We start from the raw sequence: 22,645 nt of genomic DNA, 5'->3' as shown, positions 1-22,645 counted from the left end.
CACCCACCCCCCCACACACACACACAATGGCGTAAAGTCCACTTCCGGTTCGCAATAGACATGCTATCTGTAGACAAAACTATAAAGAATAAGCGCATTAGATGAAAAGTGTATTCTAGGTCTTTATGTTGTGTCATAAAGTCAAACATTTTTGTAGCCAAATCCGATAATAAGCGTCCCATGGAGTTACTGCAATGTCATAAATAGTCAATCTCTGTTCTTTCGGGGGTCAGATGGTCAGATTAAAACAGCCCCACCCCCCCTCCCTCTCCGTAAAACTCATGTCCTTTTTGGATTTCCCCTCCCCCCCCCCCCCCCAAAAAAAAAAAAAAAGAAAACAAACAAACAAACGGAAATCACACAGCATGGTATAACATTATTTTACGACTAAAAGACACATTTTAGGTTGACCAGAGTTCGATCCCCACTGAATTTTTTGTTTCACTTTTTATAATGATAGTTGATAATACTGTAATTGGTGTGTCATTATATCGAAAAGAAATATAGAAAAAGGACATTTTTATGCATTCTCAAATTTTAGGTGTGTTCATACTTGATACTTTGTTCAGTATCCTGTATAAATTTTATGCACACAAAAAAGTAAGTAGAAAATACATCTGCATTCACGAGTTGGCTCACAGAGTTTTTGGTTTATTAATGTCACCATACTCACAATGACATTATTATTGCGATATGTCTAATTCAAGCATCAGCGAAGATGAATATGATATTTTTTTAACTCAGGTATCTTAAGTTTTTCTGTTTTTACAGTTCTGGTAAAATGGGAAACAGCTTGATTTTGCTTGCTTGTGAAAGTATGTATCCTGTTAGTGTAAAAGTAACCATGGAAGGTACTTACTAAACAGAGTTAAATGCCAGATCTCGTTTTATAATTGCACCATACCCATGACAGCATTATTCTTTTTTAGATGATTCAAGCAGTGGCGAAGAAGGACCTTGTTTTTCTAGCACAGGTATTTAAACTTCATCTAACTATGTTTCATTTACAAGATTATTTTGTCATTCATCAAATCATCAAATTCCTGCAGTAAGTATTTTAGTTTGTTTGACATTATGTTAATTAATGAAACGGGCCATTGCAGACGTGGGATTCTGGGGCTACTCCTCACAGACTTTTTAATGCAGTCTTTCCTACTTCCACTCGACCCCTCCTTCTTTATTATAATTTATTTTTTAGTCGTGGATATGCAAAGCCTACGAACGAGACTTGTGTGTGTGTGCGTTGGCGTGTGTGTTGACTCAAATGTAAACCTAACTAATGAAGGCTTTCTTAATATCATATTTTTTACCTTAGCAATCAAAACGAACGTTTTACAGACTGGCTTGTATGTGGTGGTTCTTTTTTTGTGTGTGTATGTATTTTGTGTGTGTATTAGTACCGACTAAAACAATATTACATGATAACGCTTAGTCTAGCTAGGCCAGCAACCAGGGGGGTGCAGCTCCCCCCACACACACACACAATGGCGTAAAGTCCACTTCCGGTTCGCAATAGACATGCTATCTGTAGACAAAACTATAAAGAATAAGCGCATTAGATGAAAAGTGTATTCTAGGTCTTTATGTTGTGTCATAAAGTCAAACATTTTTGTAGCCAAATCCGATAATAAGCGTCCCATGGAGTTACTGCAATGTCATAAATAGTCAATCTCTGTTCTTTCGGGGGTCAGATGGTCAGATTAAAACAGCCCCACCCCCCCTCCCTCTCCGTAAAACTCATGTCCTTTTTGGATTTCCCCTCCCCCCCCCCCCCCCAAAAAAAAAAAAAGAAAACAAACAAACAAACGGAAATCACACAGCATGGTATAACATTATTTTACGACTAAAAGACACATTTTAGGTTGACCAGAGTTCGATCCCCACTGAATTTTTTGTTTCACTTTTTATAATGATAGTTGATAATACTGTAATTGGTGTGTCATTATATCGAAAAGAAATATAGAAAAAGGACATTTTTATGCATTCTCAAATTTTAGGTGTGTTCATACTTGATACTTTGTTCAGTATCCTGTATAAATTTTATGCACACAAAAAAGTAAGTAGAAAATACATCTGCATTCACGAGTTGGCTCACAGAGTTTTTGGTTTATTAATGTCACCATACTCACAATGACATTATTATTGCGATATGTCTAATTCAAGCATCAGCGAAGATGAATATGAAATTTTTTTAACTCAGGTATCTTAAGTTTTTCTGTTTTTACAGTTCTGGTAAAATGAGAAACAGCTTGATTTTGCTTGCTTGTGAAAGTATGTATCCTGTTAGTGTAAAAGTAACCATGGAAGGTACTTACTAAACAGAGTTAAATGCCAGATCTCGTTTTATAATTGCACCATACCCATGACAGCATTATTCTTTTTTAGATGATTCAAGCAGTGGCGAAGAAGGACCTTGTTTTTCTAGCACAGGTATTTAAACTTCATCTAACTATGTTTCATTTACAAGATTATTTTGTCATTCATCAAATCATCAAATTCCTGCAGTAAGTATTTTAGTTTGTTTGACATTATGTTAATTAATGAAACGGGCCATTGCAGACGTGGGATTCTGGGGCTACTCCTCACAGACTTTTTAATGCAGTCTTTCCTACTTCCACTCGACCCCTCCTTCTTTATTATAATTTATTTTTTAGTCGTGGATATGCAAAGCCTACGAACGAGACTTGTGTGTGTGTGCGTTGGCGTGTGTGTTGACTCAAATGTAAACCTAACTAATGAAGGCTTTCTTAATATCATATTTTTTACCTTAGCAATCAAAACGAACGTTTTACAGACTAGCTTGTATGTGGTGGTTCTTTTTTTGTGTGTGTATGTATTTTGTGTGTGTATTAGTACCGACTAAAACAATATTACATGATAACGCTTAGTCTAGCTAGGCCAGCAACCAGGGGGGTGCAGCTCCCCCCACCCACCCCCCCACACACACACACAATGGCGTAAAGTCCACTTCCGGTTCGCAATAGACATGCTATCTGTAGACAAAACTATAAAGAATAAGCGCATTAGATGAAAAGTGTATTCTAGGTCTTTATGTTGTGTCATAACGTTAAACATTTTTGTAGCCAAATCCGATAATAAGCGTCCCATGGAGTTACTGCAATGTCATAAATAGTCAATCTCTGTTCTTCCGGGGGTGAGATGGTCAGATTAAAACAGCCCCACCCCCCCTCCCTCTCCGTAAAACTCATGTCCTTTTTGGATTTCCCCTCCCCCCCCCCAAAAAAAAAAAAAAAAGAAAACAAACAAACAAACGGAAATCACACAGCATGGTATAACATTATTTTACGACTAAAAGACACATTTTAGGTTGACCAGAGTTCGATCCCCACTGAATTTTTTGTTTCACTTTTTATAATGATAGTTGATAATACTGTAATTGGTGTGTCATTATATCGAAAAGAAATATAGAAAAAGGACATTTTTATGCATTCTCAAATTTTAGGTGTGTTCATACTTGATACTTTGTTCAGTATCCTGTATAAATTTTATGCACACAAAAAAGTAAGTAGAAAATACATCTGCATTCACGAGTTGGCTCACAGAGCTTTTGGTTTATTAATGTCACCATACTCACAATGACATTATTATTGCGATATGATGTCTAATTCAAGCATCAGCGAAAATGAATATGATATTTTTTTAACTCAGGTATCTTAAGTTTTTCTGTTTTTACAGTTCTGGTAAAATGAGAAACAGCTTGATTTTGCTTGCTTGTGAAAGTATGTATCCTGTTAGTGTAAAAGTAACCATGCAAGGTACATACCAAACAGCTTTATAATTGCACCATACCCATGACAACATTCTTTTTTAGATGATTCAAGCAGTGGCGAAGAAGGACCTTGTTTTTCTAGCACAGGTATTTAAACTTCATCTAACTATGTTTCATTTACAAGATTATTTTGTCATTCATCAAATCATCAAATTCCTGCAGTAAGTATTTTAGTTTGTTTGACATTATGTTAATTAATGAAACGGGCCATTGCAGACGTGGGATTCTGGGGCTACCCCTCACAGACTTTTTAATGCAGTCTTTCCTACTTCCACTCGACCCCTCATTCTTTATTATAATTTATTTTTTAGTCGTGGATATGCAAAGCCTACGAACGAGACTTGTGTGTGTGTGCGTTGGCGTGTGTGTTGACTCAAATGTAAACGTAACTAATCAAGGCTTTCTTAATATCATAACTTTTTACCTTAGCAATCAAAACGAACGTTTTACAAACTAGCTTGTATGTGGTGGTTCTTTTTTTTGTGTGTGTATGTATTTTGTGTGTGTATTAGTACCGACTAAAACAATATTACATGATAACGCTTAGTCTAGCTAGGCACGCAACCAGGGGGGTGCAGCTCCCCGCCCCCACACACACAATGGCGTAAAGTCCACTTCCGGTTCGCAAAAGACATGCTATCTGTAGACAAAACTATTAAGAATAAGCGCATTAGATGAAAAGTGTATTCTAGGTCTTTATGTTGTGTCATAAAGTCAAACATTTTTGTAGCCAAATCCGATAATAAGCGTCTCATGTCTTTTTGTAGCCAAATCCGATAATAAGCGTCTCATGTCCTTTTTGGATTTCCCCTCCCCCCCCCCCCCCCCAAAAAAAAAAAAAAAAAAGAAAACAAACAAACAAACGGAAATCCTGTGTTCAGGCCTGCTGGTTAACCCTCTCTTATTAATTTTTTTTAGTTTTTCGGTAGCCAGTCCCTTCACATATAATTAATTAATTTTTATATCCCATTGCAACTTATAGATTTTATAGGGGATAAAGTTGTTGATTCGACCGAAACAATCAAATACAACTGCTTGTGAGGGGACTACATGTTGCATTGTTATCACAAAAGTGATCCATTGTATCCACGACTTGGCAAGGCCCTTGCCTTTTGATAGTTTTTAGTCCTTTTATCCAAAATAGCTACGCGACCAAAGAATAAGTGTGAGTGCTCTTTGAATACGGAAACATGTTTATCTCAAAATGTTTCCATCTCAAATAAGAGATGTATACTTATTGGGATCCCACAGAATTCGATAGCTTTATGGTGATACTTTATTTTATTCTCTTTGTCAGAACATTCCAGCAACTCAACCAGTCCTTTCCCTGCTGAAGTCGAAATCGTCCTGCTGCTAAAATGCCGTGAAATCGTCGATACTGAAGACTGGAAAGATATCTTGCGACAAGAGATCCCTGAAAATTACGCAGGCGAGGATAAGGAGCGAATCATCGAATACATATGCAACAACGAAAAAAGAGTCGCCCTGGTCATTGATGGTTATGACGAGCTTAACACTTCTGAGAAAGCTCTTCACAAAATCCTATGCAAAAAGGCTCTGCCACAGAGCTTTATCCTTATGACTAGTCGTAAAAATCGAATGCAAGCTGAGGTAAAGAACTGTTTCGATGCGAGTTTAGAGATAAAGGGGATTGAAAGTAGCAGTGGAGAGCAGCTAATTCTAGATTACTTTAGATCATCTGTTGGTGGGGTACCAAATCAACTTTTGCCTCTTATTCTTGAGAGAGACACACGGGAGCTGCTTCGTAACCCTCTACATGCTGCTATGCTTTGTGTGATCATAGAAGATAATAAGGAACTTCTCACATCTCCACCAAGCCTCAACATCACGACATTGTACAAAGAATTTATATTTTGCTTGACCAAAAGGTTTGTCAAGAGAGAAGGTTTGTCAGTGGATGACAATGAAATTGAAGGGGGGTACTACCGTGATCTAATTTTGAAAATAGGAAAGTACGCATTTGATGCACTCTTGGAAGATAAGTTGACCTTTACGGCAAAAGACCTTCCTCGAGATCTTTTAGAAATTGGATTTGTAGAAAAGAACAAGGCGACCAAGAAAATCCGATGCCAGGAAGTCTCGTATTCCTTCTTGCACAAATCACTGCAGGATTATCTTGCGGCATTGCATTTTGCTTGTTGTTTGTCTCAAGGTGATGAGGATGTTTTCTGGTATGTTGATTTAGATGTACTATTTACGTTTCGTTACTATGATATCGTTTCTATGATCGGTCCGGATAGGTCATGTGTTGCCGTCAAGTTTCTCGGGAAAATGTTAATGGAATGGAATGGATGTAAAGATCTCAAGAATCAGAATCGATGGAATGTTTTGGGTCGCATACCATCTTCTTCGGTGTATTCTACTGTAATTGGATGGATTTGTGAATTTTTAGATGAGTGTAACCGACAAGATCAAGATATCCTCTCTGAGGTGGCCCTCTATCTCCCGAAATATGTTTTTTTTGACCTTTATTACAATAACAAAAGGGCTGTATCAGGTCTGTGCCATTGGTTGTCTTACCAACCTGGCGCGTTGCATCACGGGACTTGTTCTCTACCTGTTTCTAATGTGAGTGTTGCTGAAGCGAAGAACACGGGGATTGTAGAACTCTCTCTTTCTCCCCTTGATGATGATTTACTATCGAGCGAGATAATACAAACAATTCTCAAGCAAAACACTTCACTGAGATGTTTAAGGTTAGATTCACTTTGTATCTATCTAGATAAAGCCTTGCTGGCTTTGGCGGATCTTATCGTACATAATAACGCGATAGAGATCTTACAATGTTACATTCCATTAAACATTCATGTTGTCAATGCGTTAAAACATAACAAGTCCCTGAGAAGTCTGAACCTTTCCCTTTTGAATTGCGCAGATGATTGTGTTATGGCGATTGCTGATATGATTTATAGGAATACGCTTTTGAAAGAGCTTACAATAAACGACATGGAACCTAAGCATGTAGATGTTATTGCTAACGCTTTAAGAGACAATGTATCAATCAAGACTCTGACGCTGCTTGGTAGTCTTGAATTTCGAAATATCCTGGTCAAGATGTTATCACGGAACAATGTTTTAGAAAAAGTAGTTTTTGAATCTATGTTCGATTATCAGGCGGCGCATCTCTTAAAAACCATAAAACACGAAACGAATCTGAAGAGGGTGAGCCTCGGTATACTCATCACTTCCGATGAGAACTCTATTGCACTTGCAGAGCAAATACAACAGAGCAAAGTGATAGACGAATTAAGAATAGGCTACTATAAAGACTGTACCCTAGGGCCTATTGAGGACCTAGGGCCCATTGCGTCAGCTCTAGCTCTCAATAAATCAATCAAGTCGTTAGAGCTTTATGGTGATGTCCTCTCATCTAGTGTTGCAGATAGGCTGTCACAAAACACAGTAATTGAAAAACTGAAAATTCCTACTCAAGGCGAAAACATAGCGGTCATTGCTACGTCTTTATTACAGAATCCGTCCCTAAAGAGTCTAACTATTTTTGACGCCTCTATTGGCACCGGAATTGATAACCCTGATGCTGTAGAAATTGCAGAGATTTTGTCAAAGAACGGCGTTTTAAAGGAACTGTTCGTACACTATAAAGAAATCAGTGGCAAGGGCGCGTCCGCTTTTGCAGATATGTTGTCGTACAACTCGGTGATTGAAGTACTAGATTTAAGGTCTAACCCATTCCATCGCCACGGATATAAGAAAATCAGACTTGCTGCACACAAAAGGAGATGTCGTGCAGCGCCACACGCAACATAATATAATTCCACCCTTCCCCCTCGTAATTCCGTCGTTAGCAATATCCCCCCCCCCCCCCCCCCCCCCACACACACACACTAACACATCCCCTTTTAATCTTCTGTATGGTCCGCTCCTAGGATCTAATAAAAGAGATCATGCGTTTTCTGTAAACTATAACACCTTGTTTGCTGGGTGCCGAAAGTCTTGTCAAATCCAGCAATACTGATATCGTAGCTGAAAGGAGGCAACCAAGCCTTTTGCTTTATTATCACGGAACAAGAAAAGCGCGCTAGATAAGTAGGAAAGTATATATATACTCTAGATTTAGTCAAAGCTCCACGCAAACAGACCTAACAACAGGTCAGTGTTTATGATTTCTTGTGCTTGCTGTTTGGTCCGTTTGCCTTGTACAGTTTTATGTACAGTATTTGTATCTATCTGTTCAGATATAACCTCAAGTAAATTGAATGCGATTTTATTAAGGCTGTTTGGTGGTATTACTTAATTCATATGGACTAGTTTGCGATTCGCAAATTTACCTTCGTGCACTTCACAACACTCTGCATAATACATTTCATTCTAAATGCTTTGACGAGGGGGAGCCTGTTATGGAAAAGGGCTTATTATTTGAAGTATCTTTTCCCGTTTTTTGTATTTTTGTCTCAGACACACAAGTCTCAGATGCTATAAACTAGCTCGTTACAGTTGTTTCTATGAATAACATTTGGTCCCCCTTTTTCACACTCAAACGAAACAAACCCAAGTCATTGTTGTTTTAATGATATTTATGCTTCTTAGGGGAAAGGGGTCTTTATAGAGACAGGGCCTTACAGGGGTGGGGAACGTGCCCCTCCCAATATTTTACAAAATTATGAGGAAATGATAATAGGGGAGTGGCTGTGCCCCCAATATTCTCTTAATGTTTCTTTATCGTGCCTCCCCCCCCCCCCCCCCCCTTAATATTCTGAAGCCTGCAACAGCTTTGAGAGAGATGCGGCTATACCCTTGACTCCTTATGGGAAAACTGTTGCGTGGGCTGCCTGGAGGATCGGCGTTTCAAAGGGAAGGAGATTTTCTGATGACCGCACCCAATATGTGGATTAAACGTTTAGATTTATTTTCATGACAGTAAATGCTATTGTAGCCTTAGTGTGAATTTTGGGGGTCATAAACGGTAAGCTATTTTTTAGGGAGAGGGTTATTAGAGGGACGCTTATTCGAGTTTACATACAAATCTCAAATGCAAACTCATTTCTCATCATCATCATCATAATTCGGCAAAGGTGGCATCCAAAATATATTTTGCACCCTGCCGCCGTCTATTTCATTTGGCCGGTCCTGCCGAGGGATTCCATCGCCGTGTCCCTAGAGATCGTATCAGGGAATGACAGTTTCCTTCGAACTCGCAGGCAGCCGGCCGGGGTCCCATATTATCAGATTGAAGCGTGACTCGGCTTTTGTTCGGAGGCAGCGACCAGCGAATTTAAGCCTACCCAAGGTAGTTCTGTGAAGATCTCATGCAGGATTGAGCGTCTAGACTGGAAGTGTGTTGGACTCGGCGGAGTTAAAACAAATTTAATCGAAACTACTGCAAATCAAAGCTTTCTATTTCCTTCCTTGACAAACACACAGATTGCCCTATTACGAACGGAAACAGTGGTTTTAGTTTGCTGAATTCACTAACTTGTAGTTTGTTGTTAGGGCCGTAACGCACATTAAAAAACTGGGGTGTAGGTACAATACAAGTGATACAACTGGAAGAGCAACCACAACTCTTACTGGTCATCTTCTAATGATTTAAGAAAAATACTGGGAGGGGGGCACAGCTACACCCTTTCTGGTCATTGTCTAATAATTTTATGTAAAACTTGAGGGCCGGTAGGCATGCCCCCTGGCCCCTGTTAATGGTTATGTGTTATCGTTTAAATGATCATCAAAATCGTATTTGCCCTTTCAATAGCGCACTGTCAAATAAGGTTCATTTAGAGTCTTTTTTGTCTGCATTTACCGAGAATCTGAAGTAAATTCCACTATTGTTTGTAAAAATGTACAAAGGGGTACAGGCTATTCGACTGCTGGAATGCCAAATAAAGTAAATGCGAATAATAGGGTATAAACAGAATCAAGCAACAATCAGAAAGACGATTTATTTCGTAGAGACAGTCATGGAAAGTTGGTGTCTAAATATGGAAGTGTTGTTTGAGTTACAAGTACTCAGTTACGATTAAGTTGGTGATGTGATGGTCTTTACATGGAAGTTTTGGGACGCTTCTCAAGCCACGCTTTGATCCCTGGGATCGCGGCAATTAGTTCATGGAATCCCTTCATTTTAGGGCACTTCTTTAGGACTTCAGCAGGTGCATTGTCACACACGTTAAACACAAGGATGTCCGCATACGTCAACTAGGAAATAAAAGTGCAAGAAATCACACTTAAGAGTTTTAAATAGATTCTGTGCTAGTTTTTTCCTTTGTTGGGGCTTTATGGATTGGATGAAATAGAAGCTGATCTAGGGGGAGAGTTCAGACGGTTTAAGAACCCCCCCCCCCCCCCCCCTCCTTTTGGGCTGCCATGAAAGCCATATGCAACAACCTCACTGAGCCAAACCCCTCCAGCAAAAACTTATATCCCCTTATAGCCCCTGTGAAATGTTCAAAATATGGAATATCTACTAGACTAACGAGATCGGGCGCTATGAAATTCCATTTCCTTATCGAGAAATGTTTAGAAAATATAAAAAACCCTCTTTTTAGTCTATTCCTTATTCGGATAAGTAGTTAAAACGAGATCGGGCGCTATGAAATTCCATTTCTTTATTCGAGAAATGTTTAGAAAATATAAAAAAACCCTCTTTTTAGTCTATTCCTTATTCGGATAAGTAGTTAAAACGAGATCGGGAGTTATGAAATACCATTTCCTTTTTCAAGAAGTCTTTCGAAAGGAGTAGTTAAAGCGAAATCGGGAGTTATGAAATTTCCTTTCCTTTATTGAGAAATGATGAGCAAACACTGACAATCCTCTTCATAGTCTATTCCTTATTCGGATAAGTCGTAAAACGAAATTGGACGTTGGGAGATTCCATTTCCTTATTCGCGAAAACTAACTTGAATAAGAAACAGTTCCCTATTCGTGTCACTGCACTAATCTATTTGTTTTGTCAGAGCCTTATCTAGTAGCCAAGGTGTTAATTGACAACAAGCACTATCTGTCAAATTGTGGTTTTGTTAGCAAGGTCAAATTCCTTCTACACGTGTACGTAGTCAAGTAAACCAAGCCCAATTTATAAATACATTTATTAGATGAGAGGTAGATTTCCTCTCTTTTGCTAGATTCATTTGTGAAAGCGATTGCACGCATAGCGTAATTTGACCTTTTGTAGCAGATAGAGTCTCATGTTCACAGCTCCGCTTAGCAGCGAGCACGTTAAAGCATCCAAATTTACCCGAAGAAAATGCTGTTGGACTTGTTCTGAAAAAACTGTTATGCCTAAATACTGTTTCAACTCGAATTAAAAGGTATTATGTAAGTACCCCCCCCGGATTTGAATAAGGAACTGAGCGAATAAGGAAACAGACGAAAAAGGAACTGCGAATAAGGAACTAACTTCACTCTGGTACTACTGACATCTGAGAAATGTTCAAAATATGGACTATCTACTAGACTACTGACATCTGTGAAATGTTCAAAATATGGACTATCTACTAGACTACTGACATCTGAGAAGTGTTCAAAATATGGAATATCTACTAGACTACTGACATCTGAGAAGTGTTCAAAATATGGAATATCTACTAGACTACTGACATCTGAGAAATGTTCAAAATAAGGAATATCTACTAGACTACTGACATCTGAGAAATGTTCAAAATAAGGAATATCTACTAGACTACTGACATCTGAGAAATGTTCAAAATATGGACTATCTACTAGACTACTGACATCTGAGAAATGTTCAAAATATGGACTATCTACTAGACTACTGACATCTGAGAAATGTTCAAAATATGGACTATCTACTAGACTACTGACATCTGAGAAGTGTTCAAAATATGGAATATCTACTAGACTACTGACATCTGAGAAGTGTTCAAAATAAGGAATATCTACTAGACTACTGACATCTGAGAAGTGTTCAAAATAAGGAATATCTACTAGACTACTGACATCTGAGAAATATTCAAAATATGGACTATCTACTAGACTACTGACATCTGAGAAGTGTTCAAAATATGGACTATCTACTAGACTACTGACATCTGAGAAATGTTCAAAATAAGGAATATCTACTAGACTACTGACATCTGAGAAATGTTAAAAATAAGGACTATCTACTAGACTACTGACATCTGAGAAATGTTCAAAATATGGAATATCTACTAGACTACTGACATCTGAGAAATGTTCAAAATATGGACTATCTACTAGACTACTGACATCTGAGAAATGTTCAAAATATGGAATATCTACTAGACTACTGACATCTGAGAAATGTTCAAAATATGGACTATCTACTAGACTACTGACATCTGAGAAGTGTTCAAAATATGGACTATCTACTAGACTACTGACATCTGAGAATTGTTCAAAATATGGAATATCTACTAGACTACTGACATCTGAGAAATGTTCAAAATATGGAATATCTACTAGACTACTGACATCTGAGAAATGTTCAAAATATGGACTATCTGCTAGACTACTGACATCTGTGAAATGTTCAAAATATGGAATATCTACTAGACTACTGACATCTGAGAAATGTTCAAAATATGGACTATCTACTAGACTACTGACATCTGAGAAATGTTCAAAATATGGAATATCTACTAGACTACTGACATCTGAGAAATGTTCAAAATATGGACTATCTACTAGACTACTGACATCTGAGAAGTGTTCAAAATATGGACTATCTACTAGACTACTGACATCTGAGAATTGTTCAAAATATGGAATATCTACTAGACTACTGACATCTGAGAAATGTTCAAAATATGGAATATCTACTAGACTACTGACATCTGAGAAATGTTCAAAATATGGACTATCTACTAGACTACTGACATCTGAGAAATGTTCAAAATATGGAATATCTACTAGACTACTGACATTTGAGAAATGTTCAAACTAGACTACTGACATCTGAGAAATGTTCAAAATATGGAATATCTACTAGACTACTGACATCTGAGAAATGTTCAAAATATGGAATATCTACTAGACTACTGACATCTGAGAAATGTTCAAAATATGGACTATCTACTAGACTACTGACATCTGAGAAGTGTTCTAAATATGGACTATCTACTAGACTACTGACATCTGAGAAATGTTCAAAATATGGAATATCTACTAGACTACTGACATCTGAGAAATAAGAAACATATTACTTCTTATAAATAGTACCACCTTTGTAGACGTTCTGTGTCGCTCGATTTGTTTTTTGTTTTTCATCACTGCATGTGAAAAAAGCAAAGCCAGTGACAGAGAAACATCTTTGATGGATATGGTAAGTAGATGGGGCCTCTCACAATTCATAGTAATAGATTTCAATATTATTTTTACCTTGTCTGTTACCAAAAATCCTGTGCCGTTCTTTTCAAGGAATTTACTCATTGCTTCCAAAAATGCAGGAATATGTGTTGTGTCAAGTTCTTCTCTAAGTTCTTTCTGAAATGATTTAATAAAGTTAGCTTTTTAGACATTTCAGATATAACAAATGCTGAGTAAATGAGAGTAAAAGTGCAGTAATCAGGAGAGCCTAGTGATTTGAGAAGTGAATAAAGATAGTGAAATAATATTGATGGCTAGTTGAGTATCAACATACTACCACCCCTTTCAGGCGCGTTCTCAGGATCAGCCGAGCCTGGGGGGAGGTGTGCAGTCATAGGTATCAAAGCTTAGTATTTAAAGATTTCTTAATAAGAAATGACCTACTTTTGGCTGCCAAGGGTGGGTGTGCGCGCAACCTGCGCACACCCTGTGTGCCCCCCCCTGATATTTTCTTAATGTTTCTGTATTGTGTCCCCAATCTTATGTGGCCAGCTACGGCTCTGAATTATTTTTCAAAATTTCACAGAGTGATGGGTGAAGCGCAATACTTAGTACCTTTTTCTTCTCATCTTTTTCCATGAACCACTTCATGCCCTTGCTGTTCAGATCACCCTCCACACCAACAATCATGTCACACATGGCGATGTCCAGGCTGTTGGTAGGAGCCAGTCCTTAAAAAAAATCAATTAGAAAAGAATCATCAACATCCATCATCAACTTAATCACCATTATCACCATCATATTATCATCATTATCATAATCATCACTTTATAATGTTCAGCTGGTAAGTTGTTTCGCTTCATGAAGACTTGTTCTAGAGTTAGTAAGTGCTCTAGAAGTTGGACAGGGACAAAGAATAACTGTTTTTTTTTTGTTTTTTTTTCTAATTTCTCCCTCTCCTCACTCCTCCCCTTAGGCACTTTTTTTTTACCAAACATCACTAGGGAACTGAAACTCCAATACGTTAGGCATTAAAACATGCTTTTTCCAGGGCAAAATTTTTCGGAGAACCACACAGGTTGACTACATCAATTATTCTCATAATTATTTAATTTCCAATATATTTTGATATATAAGTGCTATATTTATTGAATTGTTTAAACGTAATTCAAGCTGATTACCTCCTTCCCTGGCAACATAAGCCAGGATGGCCATAGACTGTGCCAACTTGATCTTGTCGTCAATCACAAGCAAAGGGACTTGGCCAAATGGAGGATCCAATTCTAATTGAATGGCACAAAAGTGAGAATACATAGAAAAATACTAAAGTAGAAGAAAATGCACTTTTCACAAACCCTGCCCCACACTATCTTAAACCCTGCTGCTTATAACATAGCAGGAACTTTGCAAACTCTCAATTTTAGTAACCTTACCCTTGTATGAAAACAAAGAATTGGAAAGACAGGTCGATTTAGCAGCCAATTTAACACCCAACTCCAATCAGTGCCCTGCATCAGCGCACCTCCTATGGCACTGAATGTTTAATCCCCTGATAAGTAGGTGCAACCACATAACAGGCTTGTAGGGATGAAATGGTAAATTTGCATGTTTTTCTAGACATAACAATTAGGCCCCATCTACACTAACAATTTTTAATTGACAATTTGTAAGTCACAATTTTTATTTGCTAGTGAAGATGGAGCAAAGTCGGCAATTTTTATGTGGCAACTATAGTTGCTCAAAAGCTAGCAGGTTTGCTTTTTCTCGGCAATTTTAAATGGTCACTCATGAAAAATTGCTAGTGTAGATGCCAACAAATATAGTTGTTAACTAAAAATTGTCATTTAAAAGGTGTTAGTTTAGATGGGGCTTTAGACTATGAGTTCAAGTTTTGTATGAGTCAATAGTTAGTCAAGGAGGCGCGTAGCCTCAAAGAAAACAAGAACGAGTAGTATAATTGTTTCAGTATAAATCCATTCAGATACTACCTTCAAATAAATGATGATTTTAATAATTCTCGGTAATAAATAACACAAACACCAAAAATTGTATTTTACAAAATCACTCTTGCAAGTGCATGCAACAGGTGTTTGCAGCATGCGCAGATAAACGAAAATTTAAAACTTTAGCTTAAAAACCCTGCGGTCTTCGTTACTTTTAGTGTCCTTTTGTAAGGATGGAAAGTACATTCACCAAAAAAGATTGTGAACCAAATTTCTCGAATTTGAATCAAGGTTTTTCGTCTCTTTCGCTTAAGTGGCTTTTTTGCCAGCTTTTTTGTTACTCACTATATCTATTTGCATTTGGCATTTTAGGGATGTACCTATGTAGTCAGATCCATTCAAGTTTATGTTTCACCAGTGCTGCATTAAACTTATGGTCATTTAACACTGAATAATATTGTACGACGGTCAAGTGCTAAGTCTTTATTATCTCAAAACCATGACGTCATACAACGTCACGCAATCATACATAATACAACATCCCCCTTTCAGTTTACACAAGATCATGTCCATAAACTTATAACTAACAAACTTGAATTGGAACGGTCTTAATGCTAATTTGCATCCACACTAAATAATCATCATAATCAGGTGTTCAGTGACACTTGTTAACGTTCAACTAATAATAAATCATGTCTGGATTATTAGTGGGCTTTAAAAGTCTGCCCGACCTTCTAACTACTGCCTTAGATGGGCTAGGGGAGGGAGACGCAGCAGGTCCTGGCGATCCTTCTCCTCCTTCGAGTACTGGTGGTCGGTTGGAAGGGCTCAGTAGGGAGCTGGACTCTCCAGATGTCGCCACTGGTTCATGGACTAACGCTCTTCTGTTCCTTCTGATCCCTGAGCCATTTTCTGTTACCAGTTGGTAGGATCTCGGGCTTGCAAGTTTCTTCTCTATCTTTCCGTACCTTTGCTGGTCCCTTATGAACACCTTGTCTCCTTGGTGGAGTGTTGGGAAGTTCCACAGCCCTGTGGCGAGAGTTGAAGTTACCGGAGTAGCGCTCTCGATATTCTTGTTCTCTCTTAAGCAGCTGTTCTTGGTCGATCTTTCGGGATCGTAGGTTCTCGGGGACCGATGGCAACTTGTTAAGCAGTTTCCGCCCCATCAGAATCTCACTAGGGGCTAGGCCGTTTGCCAGGGGGGCAAAACGGTATGCTAGGAGACCAAGGTTTGGGTTTGTGTTCTTTCGCAGGATGTTCTTGGCGGTCTGAACCGCTCTCTCGACCTCACCATTTGCTTGTGGGTAGTGTGGAGAGGAGGTGATGTGGGTGAACCCCATGTCCTTGGCAAAGTTGGTAAATTCCTGGCTAACATACTGGGGTCTGTTATCCGAGACGACTGTGTCCGGTATTCCGTGCAGAGCAAAGATCTCGCACATGTGGCGCGTGACTGCAGCTGAGGTAGTTGATCCTAGCTTTCGGATTTCAAACCATCGGCTTGCGTAGTCGACAACGATAAGGTAGTCAGTCTGTTCTAGTTCAAAGAGGTCTGTACCGACCCGGGAAAGACAGCGCCATAAGAGGTTCTCTTCGCTCTGGTCTAAGTTTGGCGCAAGTTTGGCATCTGTTGACAATTGCTTCTATCTGCTTGGTTATGAGCGGCCACCACACCGAGGAGCTCGCGCGCCCTTGGCACTTGGTAATGCCAAGATGGCCTTCATGAATGGTCTCCAGCATCTCTAGTTGCATGCTTGAGGGGATAACTAGCCTGTGATCATACATCAGGATTCCTTGGTTGATAGTCAAGTGTTGCTTCTTCTCCCAGTATGGCTTTAGGAGTGGTAGGGATGGCATAATGGGAGGCCATCCCTCTAAGCAGTAGGTCTTCACCTGCTTGCATATGGCGTCGCAGTCCTGGGCTTCCTGGATGTCTTTGAGGCGCCGTTCCGTTGCAGGTAGGGACTCTAGGACTGATTCGCTGTGTTCTTCTAATTCCTCGATTTGTTTTAAGTCCTGGGGAGTGGGACTGCTCGTGGGTGCACGAGACAGGGCGTCCGCTGTGTTTTGGTGCACTTCTTGCACGCAAGTGACCTCTGGTGAATACCTGGCCATTCGGAGGCGAAACCTCAAAACCCTCGGGGGCAGCTTGGAGAGGTCTGTGCTTGAGAGAAGGGGTACCAGTGGGCGGTGGTCCGTTTCTAGGGTGAATGGTGTCCCAAGGATGTAGTCTGAGAACTTTTCACATGCCCACGTGGGGGCCAGCGCCTCCTTCTCGATGACTGCGTATCGCTTCTCCGTGTCGTTTAGAGAGCGTGAAGCGAAGGCGATTGGGCGCCGGTTACCGCTGCTGTCGCTTTGAAGTAAGACTTCTCCAAGCCCGTCCTGGCATGCATCGGCAGCGACGATGCTTCGTTTGTTTGGATCGTAGTGTGCCAGCATATCTGTAGAGGTCAGTTTCGTCTTGATCGCCTGAAAGGCCCTTTCCTGAGGCTGATCCCAAAGCCACTGCTGCTCTTTCTTAAGTAGCTGGCGTAGGGGCTCATTGATGGTTGCTAGGTCGGGTATAAATTTGGCCAGCTGGTTGACCATACCATTGAAACGCTGGAGCTCTGTCACAGTGGTAGGTCGGGGAAAATCTTGGATTGCTTTGGTTTTCTCCGGGTCTGCTTCTACCCCATCCTCCGGGATTACATGCCCGAGAAACTTCATGCGCTGTTTAGAGAACTCACATTTCTTGTTCAATGTGACTCCAGCGTCCTTGAGCCGCTGTAACACTTTTCGGAAACAGCTGTCGTGAAGCTCCTGTGTCGGCCCATGTATGAGGATGTCATCCATGTGACAAACTGTGCCATCGAGGCCCTCTAGGATTCGAGACATGGTACGCTGAAATATCTCAGGGGCTGAGCTTATTCCAAATGGGAGGCGGTTGAAGCAGTACCTGCCAAATGGTGTGACAAAGGTGGTGAGCAACCGAGACTCCTCGTCGAGGGGTATTTGCCAAAATCCAGAGTTGGCGTCTAGCTTGGTGAAGACTTTGCTGTCCTTAAGCTTTGCCAAGTTCTCGTCGACACTTGCCATAGGGTGGATCTCTCGTTTTACTGCCTTGTTCAGCGGTGTCAGGTCAACGCAGATCCTTACATCACCATTGCGCTTGGGAGCGATCACCATGCCTGAGCACCAGTCTGTGGGCTCACTTACTGGTGAGATTACCTTCTGACGAACCATGGCCAGTAGCTTCTCTTTGACCTTAGGGAGAAGTGGGTGCGGTACACGTCGGGGTGTGTATAGACAAACTGATACTGCGTCCGGTTTCAGAGGTATCTTGTACTTATCCCTCATGAGGCCCAGCCCTTTGAATAACTCGGGGAATTCTGCCTTGAAATCAGGGTCGGTTTCCACATTGTGCACTGCTGCTGACGCTATTAACAGCTGGAGTGCCTGGATTGCTGACTTGGAAAGTAGATTCTTAGATTGGTTCTTCATGACGTAAACATTTTCGCGGTGTGTCCTCCCTCCGACTGCAAATAAGGCGTCTGTTATCTGTCCTTTTATTAAGTGGGACAAGTTCACTCAACCGGGTCCTCTGAACATGCTTGTCGCCTTGTCCAGTCGCCGGTTTTCCAACCACGGTGCCTTGTCGCCAACCACTGTCACCTTTGACCCACTATCAAGTTTCAAGGTACAGGGGTTGTGGTTTATGAGCACTTCCGCTGACCAGAATTCATCGTTGGTGGTGCTCACTTCGCCCATGAAGTAGCAGTCGTCTAAATAGTAATCTTCCTGGTAGCTTCCTTCCTCTTCTCTATTTACTTCATGCACTTGTTTGTTTTACCGACAGACTACGGTGTAGTGGCCTGTTTTGCCGCAGTTACGGCACTTTGCATCCTTAGCAGGACAATCTTTCTTGACATGGTCTGCCTTTTTTCCACACCAGTGACAGGAGATGGAGGAGTTATGGCTTCCCGGGTATGGTGGTCTACAGTCTTGGGTTTGCCTTCTTTTGTTCCTGTTTGTTTTTTGTTGTCCACCGTTGTTGCCGTTGTTACCCCGGCCCTTTCTTTAGTTGTTTCTTCTGTTCGGCTGCCTCTTATCTGTATGGTGAATGGTTTCTGCCTGGCTCAAGTATGGTTTCCCGCTTATCACTTGTCGGTGAGTTCTTGAGATCTAGGCAGCTCGAAGGCTTTCCACCACCTTATCTAGACTTGGCACCGGCCGTTCCCTTAAAAGGCATTCACTTCCACTCTCATTGGTAGTACCTATGACTATCCGATCCCGGATGAGAGAGTCCTTCAAGTCACCGAACTCACAAGAGTTGGCTAGATGACGCAGGCGGACGACATATTCGTCGACGGACTCGGAGGGCTTCTGTGTTGCAGAGTTGAAAACAAACCGTTCATACAGCACGTTGCGTTGGGGTACAAAGTATTTTCTAAGCTCTTCTATAATCCTCTTCGGGTCTTTCCTGTCGGCGTTGGTCAGGGTGGGTAATGAGTTCATTATCTTCTTGCTTTCAGGGCCCATTACCGTGCAAAGTGTTGCGGCTACTATTTCCTTGCCTGGAGGGGATGTCAATTCCGACCTTAGATCGGTAGCAATGGTATAATAGTCCCATGAGGATTCGAAGTCCCGCCAGTTCTCCACTACGTCTCCCTGTAACAACATTGGGGGTGGGGCTGGGATCTGATATGTAGCCATTACTGTAAATAAATTCGCACAATAACAAAGACAGAGTGATAATTTTAAGAAGTAAATAACGCTTAAAAAATATCTGAAAAAATATGCGCGAAAAAACGTCGCGAAAAAGATCGTACTAGAAAATTATAGCGTGCGCGGTATAACTGTGTTACGGTCCCAGGCCGCGCGCGGTCAAAACGTCGATGGCACGTTTTGTTTTCGTGAATGAAAACTCTCAAACTGAATAAGCCTGCCGAGTCCCCTTTGGAACGGCAAGAAAACCACGTTATGCTTACTTTAAACTGTCCTAACACTACTCTAGTTAAAGTCTGTATACGTCCGGAGTCGTTATAAATACCCGCTTGAGATGAAAGTCCTCCCAGAGTTGGAATTGATGTGAATCTGCCGGCTTGTCGTAGTTTATTTCTGACAACGGTAAGCTTGTCTTTGTAAGCTTATTTACAGGAAATACTCTTTTAATAAATCAACTCAGCTGTTAAGTCGACGAAGATTGTACTTCCCAGCGTGTGGTAGCTGTCTGTGGTTCTTGTGTTTCTTTCCAGCTCGGTGAATTGAAGTCGGCGGTATGTTGTCCCTTGACTTGAACTATACTCGCTGAGGTTAAGTTTTTGTGCAGTGTCGAACGGATCGTGTCTCCCACAGTTTTTTCCCTGTTTTTCTTCGGTTTGTCCAACGGAATGTCACAGATAAAACGCTGACTTGTTCACTTGGATATTAGGCTGCTAAAAACTGATTTTTAGCGGGTCCTCAGGGCTGCCACCATTTTGTACTACGGTCATGTGCTAAGTCTTTATTATCTCAAAACCATGACGTCATACAACGTCACGCAATCATACATAATACAACAAATAACTTCATTAATCGATTAGTCAGATAACTATTCTTGCCTAATTCAACCGAATTTGTGTTCTAAAAATTGTGGCGAGGCAAGTACCAGTTATTCTTTTGGAATACCCCATGGCAATTTTAAAATGGTGTGCTAACAGTATATATAAAAAAAAACCTCCCTCGCATTGTAATGTAGCTCGTGCCGCAGACAGTAACTCGTATCAATAATTGACTCCATGACCTCTCGATTCTAAGCAGTTTTATGGTGCATTATCTCATCTAGTTGCAGATCTATTGGCATTGCTCCTCTGTGCATGTTTCTGCTAGATAAATCCATTAGAGGCACCGAAATTCGTGTACTGGGCAATTTTGCTCGTGTCCCAAAGTACAGCCTATTTACCTTACTCAAATAAAGGCCGAAAACTTTTCCAAATAAAACACAGGGCAAACAAAAATGCCATTAATATGCTTAGAATACACTGCCCAAGGGTGATGCTAAAAACTTACTATTTCACTTACAAAGGCGAGCACTTTCCATTGTCAAAGAGAATTCGAAAGAGCTATCGTCCGGTCGCCACACATCCACCATTAATTGCAACTTCTCGGGATCTGAATTCGATCAAATTCTACACCATAATCAATCAAGGATAACAGTCCTCCTTTCGGCAGGAAGGCTCTCCACGAGAAACGTCTACATTTTGTGAAGCCATGCTTCGATTTTCGATTTTCAAGATTCGAGAGATGCGTACTAGAGATCACACACTACAGCGAACAAAGGTCTTCTTTCTCAGGGGTAGTATCGGGATTTTATTGTCAACTGATTCCGAACTGATTCACACATTATAGCAACCAATCAAAACAGAGCTTGAGTGATTCTGCGTGAACAGTAAAGTGAAGACAGTGAAGAGCCTGAGTGATTCCAGAACACGCGCATAATTTTCAGACGGAAAGCTATTTAACAGGCCACCTACTCTAAATTATCAAGCACATCCCCAAAGAAACTTCCAATAGACTGCTGTTTCAATTTTGAAATATTTTTCGCATTTTCGTAAAAAAACATCAGAGATTGTTACGTAAACGAACCACAAAAAAACTGCTGACAATGCAACACATTTGTTAAACCCATATAAAGCGTACTCATCAATACCTATATTAACAGCTTGCGTTCCCCTTATGCAACGCCTATACTCTAAAAATGCAAATGCATTTGCTTGCTTTGCTGAATGATAGCCATAGCTTTAATTAATTATACTTTGAAGTATTTCTGGAATAAAATGTTTCAAACCTGGTTTGACTCTCAGCCATTCTTCGCGACCTTCAAATCTCTTATCTTCGTATTCAATTCCAGCGGCAGCAAAAGCCAGTCTAGCTGGCTCGGCACGGCCACGGGCATTGAAGTAGTGTAGTTTATAGCTTGGCATCTTTGGAAAAGGAAGAAGAGAAATGTTTTCAGAGCGACGAATACCAGTCACCGAAGACGAGAGACTGGGGGAGAGGTCACGATACACACAGGGAGCACATACGCACATTCGATTGTAATAGGAAATCTATCTACTATTCGTGCTACTATTGTTTTCTTTTTCTTGTCTTTTTTGAGAATTAGAGCCACACTCTAATTCTCTCCAGTTCTTTGTTTCGGGATTCCTCCGGAGAGCCAGCCCTCAGGCTAGCTCTCATTCGGGCTTCTTCTAGATTCTTATTGTAAATAAGATTTTTTTTCTATACACTCTTTTTTTCTAAGAACGTCTCGAATTTTCAGTTGAGGCTGGGACGTCCTTATTTTTCATTTAGGAACATTTTAAGGCACAGGCAGCCCAAGTACACAATAATTTTTGATATAAACACTGTATTTCATCTCGTTAGTAAAAATTTACTTATAATATACTTGGGCCTCAACAATGTTCTTAAATTTTAATACATTAGAATACCAAATGAATTATTTGGAAGAGCGTTATAGGTAATGATCAATAGCAATAATGAGTTTGTTACTATGAGCACAATTTGATTCTGCATTTTAGAACGCATCAGGACTAAAAAAGAAAATGTTTCTGTATCTGAGCCTTGGCATGTTCTTAGCCCTTAAAATTTGGTGAAATGTCAGGCTGTACGTTCTTATAAAAACAAA

The 22,645-nt window shown here is 40.2% G+C and overlaps 2 protein-coding genes across 5 annotated transcripts in view; one reads left to right on the top strand and one right to left on the bottom strand.

The window, feature by feature from the left end:
• The window catches only part of LOC5499925, a 57,713-nt gene extending 49,674 nt beyond the window's left edge, over positions 1 to 8,039 (top strand). The window contains exons 6-9 of one of the 3 annotated variants that reach the window (XM_048733916.1): positions 930 to 974; positions 2,386 to 2,430; positions 3,833 to 3,877; positions 5,088 to 8,039. In XM_048733916.1, the coding sequence (XP_048589873.1) occupies positions 930 to 974; positions 2,386 to 2,430; positions 3,833 to 3,877; positions 5,088 to 7,579 (2,627 nt within the window). In that variant the 3' untranslated portion in view covers positions 7,580 to 8,039. The remainder of the gene's footprint in view (positions 1 to 929; positions 975 to 2,385; positions 2,431 to 3,832; positions 3,878 to 5,087) is intronic. The other 2 variants (XM_048733917.1, XM_048733918.1) reach the window with 2 other exon arrangements.
• A 1,653-nt stretch (positions 8,040 to 9,692) lies between these two features.
• LOC5510177 (hematopoietic prostaglandin D synthase) lies at positions 9,693 to 22,013 on the bottom strand. Of its 2 annotated transcripts, XM_048733926.1 has the most exons (5): positions 21,806 to 22,009; positions 14,236 to 14,337; positions 13,670 to 13,785; positions 13,127 to 13,231; positions 9,693 to 9,964 (listed from the first exon to the last, which is right to left on the bottom strand). In XM_048733926.1, the coding sequence occupies exons 1-5, from the start codon at positions 21,939 to 21,941 to the stop codon at positions 9,809 to 9,811; spliced, it is 615 nt and encodes a 204-aa protein (XP_048589883.1). In that variant the 5' UTR covers positions 21,942 to 22,009; the 3' UTR covers positions 9,693 to 9,808. The 2 variants fall into 2 exon arrangements, with proteins under 2 accessions (XP_048589883.1, XP_048589884.1); XM_048733927.1 differs by lacking the exon at positions 13,127 to 13,231 and having other exon boundaries at positions 21,806 to 22,013.
• Between the last annotated feature and the right edge of the window lie 632 nt (positions 22,014 to 22,645).

Source organism: Nematostella vectensis, chromosome 11, assembly GCF_932526225.1.
Source record: "Nematostella vectensis chromosome 11, jaNemVect1.1, whole genome shotgun sequence".
Lineage (NCBI taxonomy): Eukaryota > Metazoa > Cnidaria > Anthozoa > Actiniaria > Edwardsiidae > Nematostella > Nematostella vectensis.
Note: the sequence above shows the minus strand (reverse complement) of the source record. Positions and strands in the feature narration are given on the sequence as shown.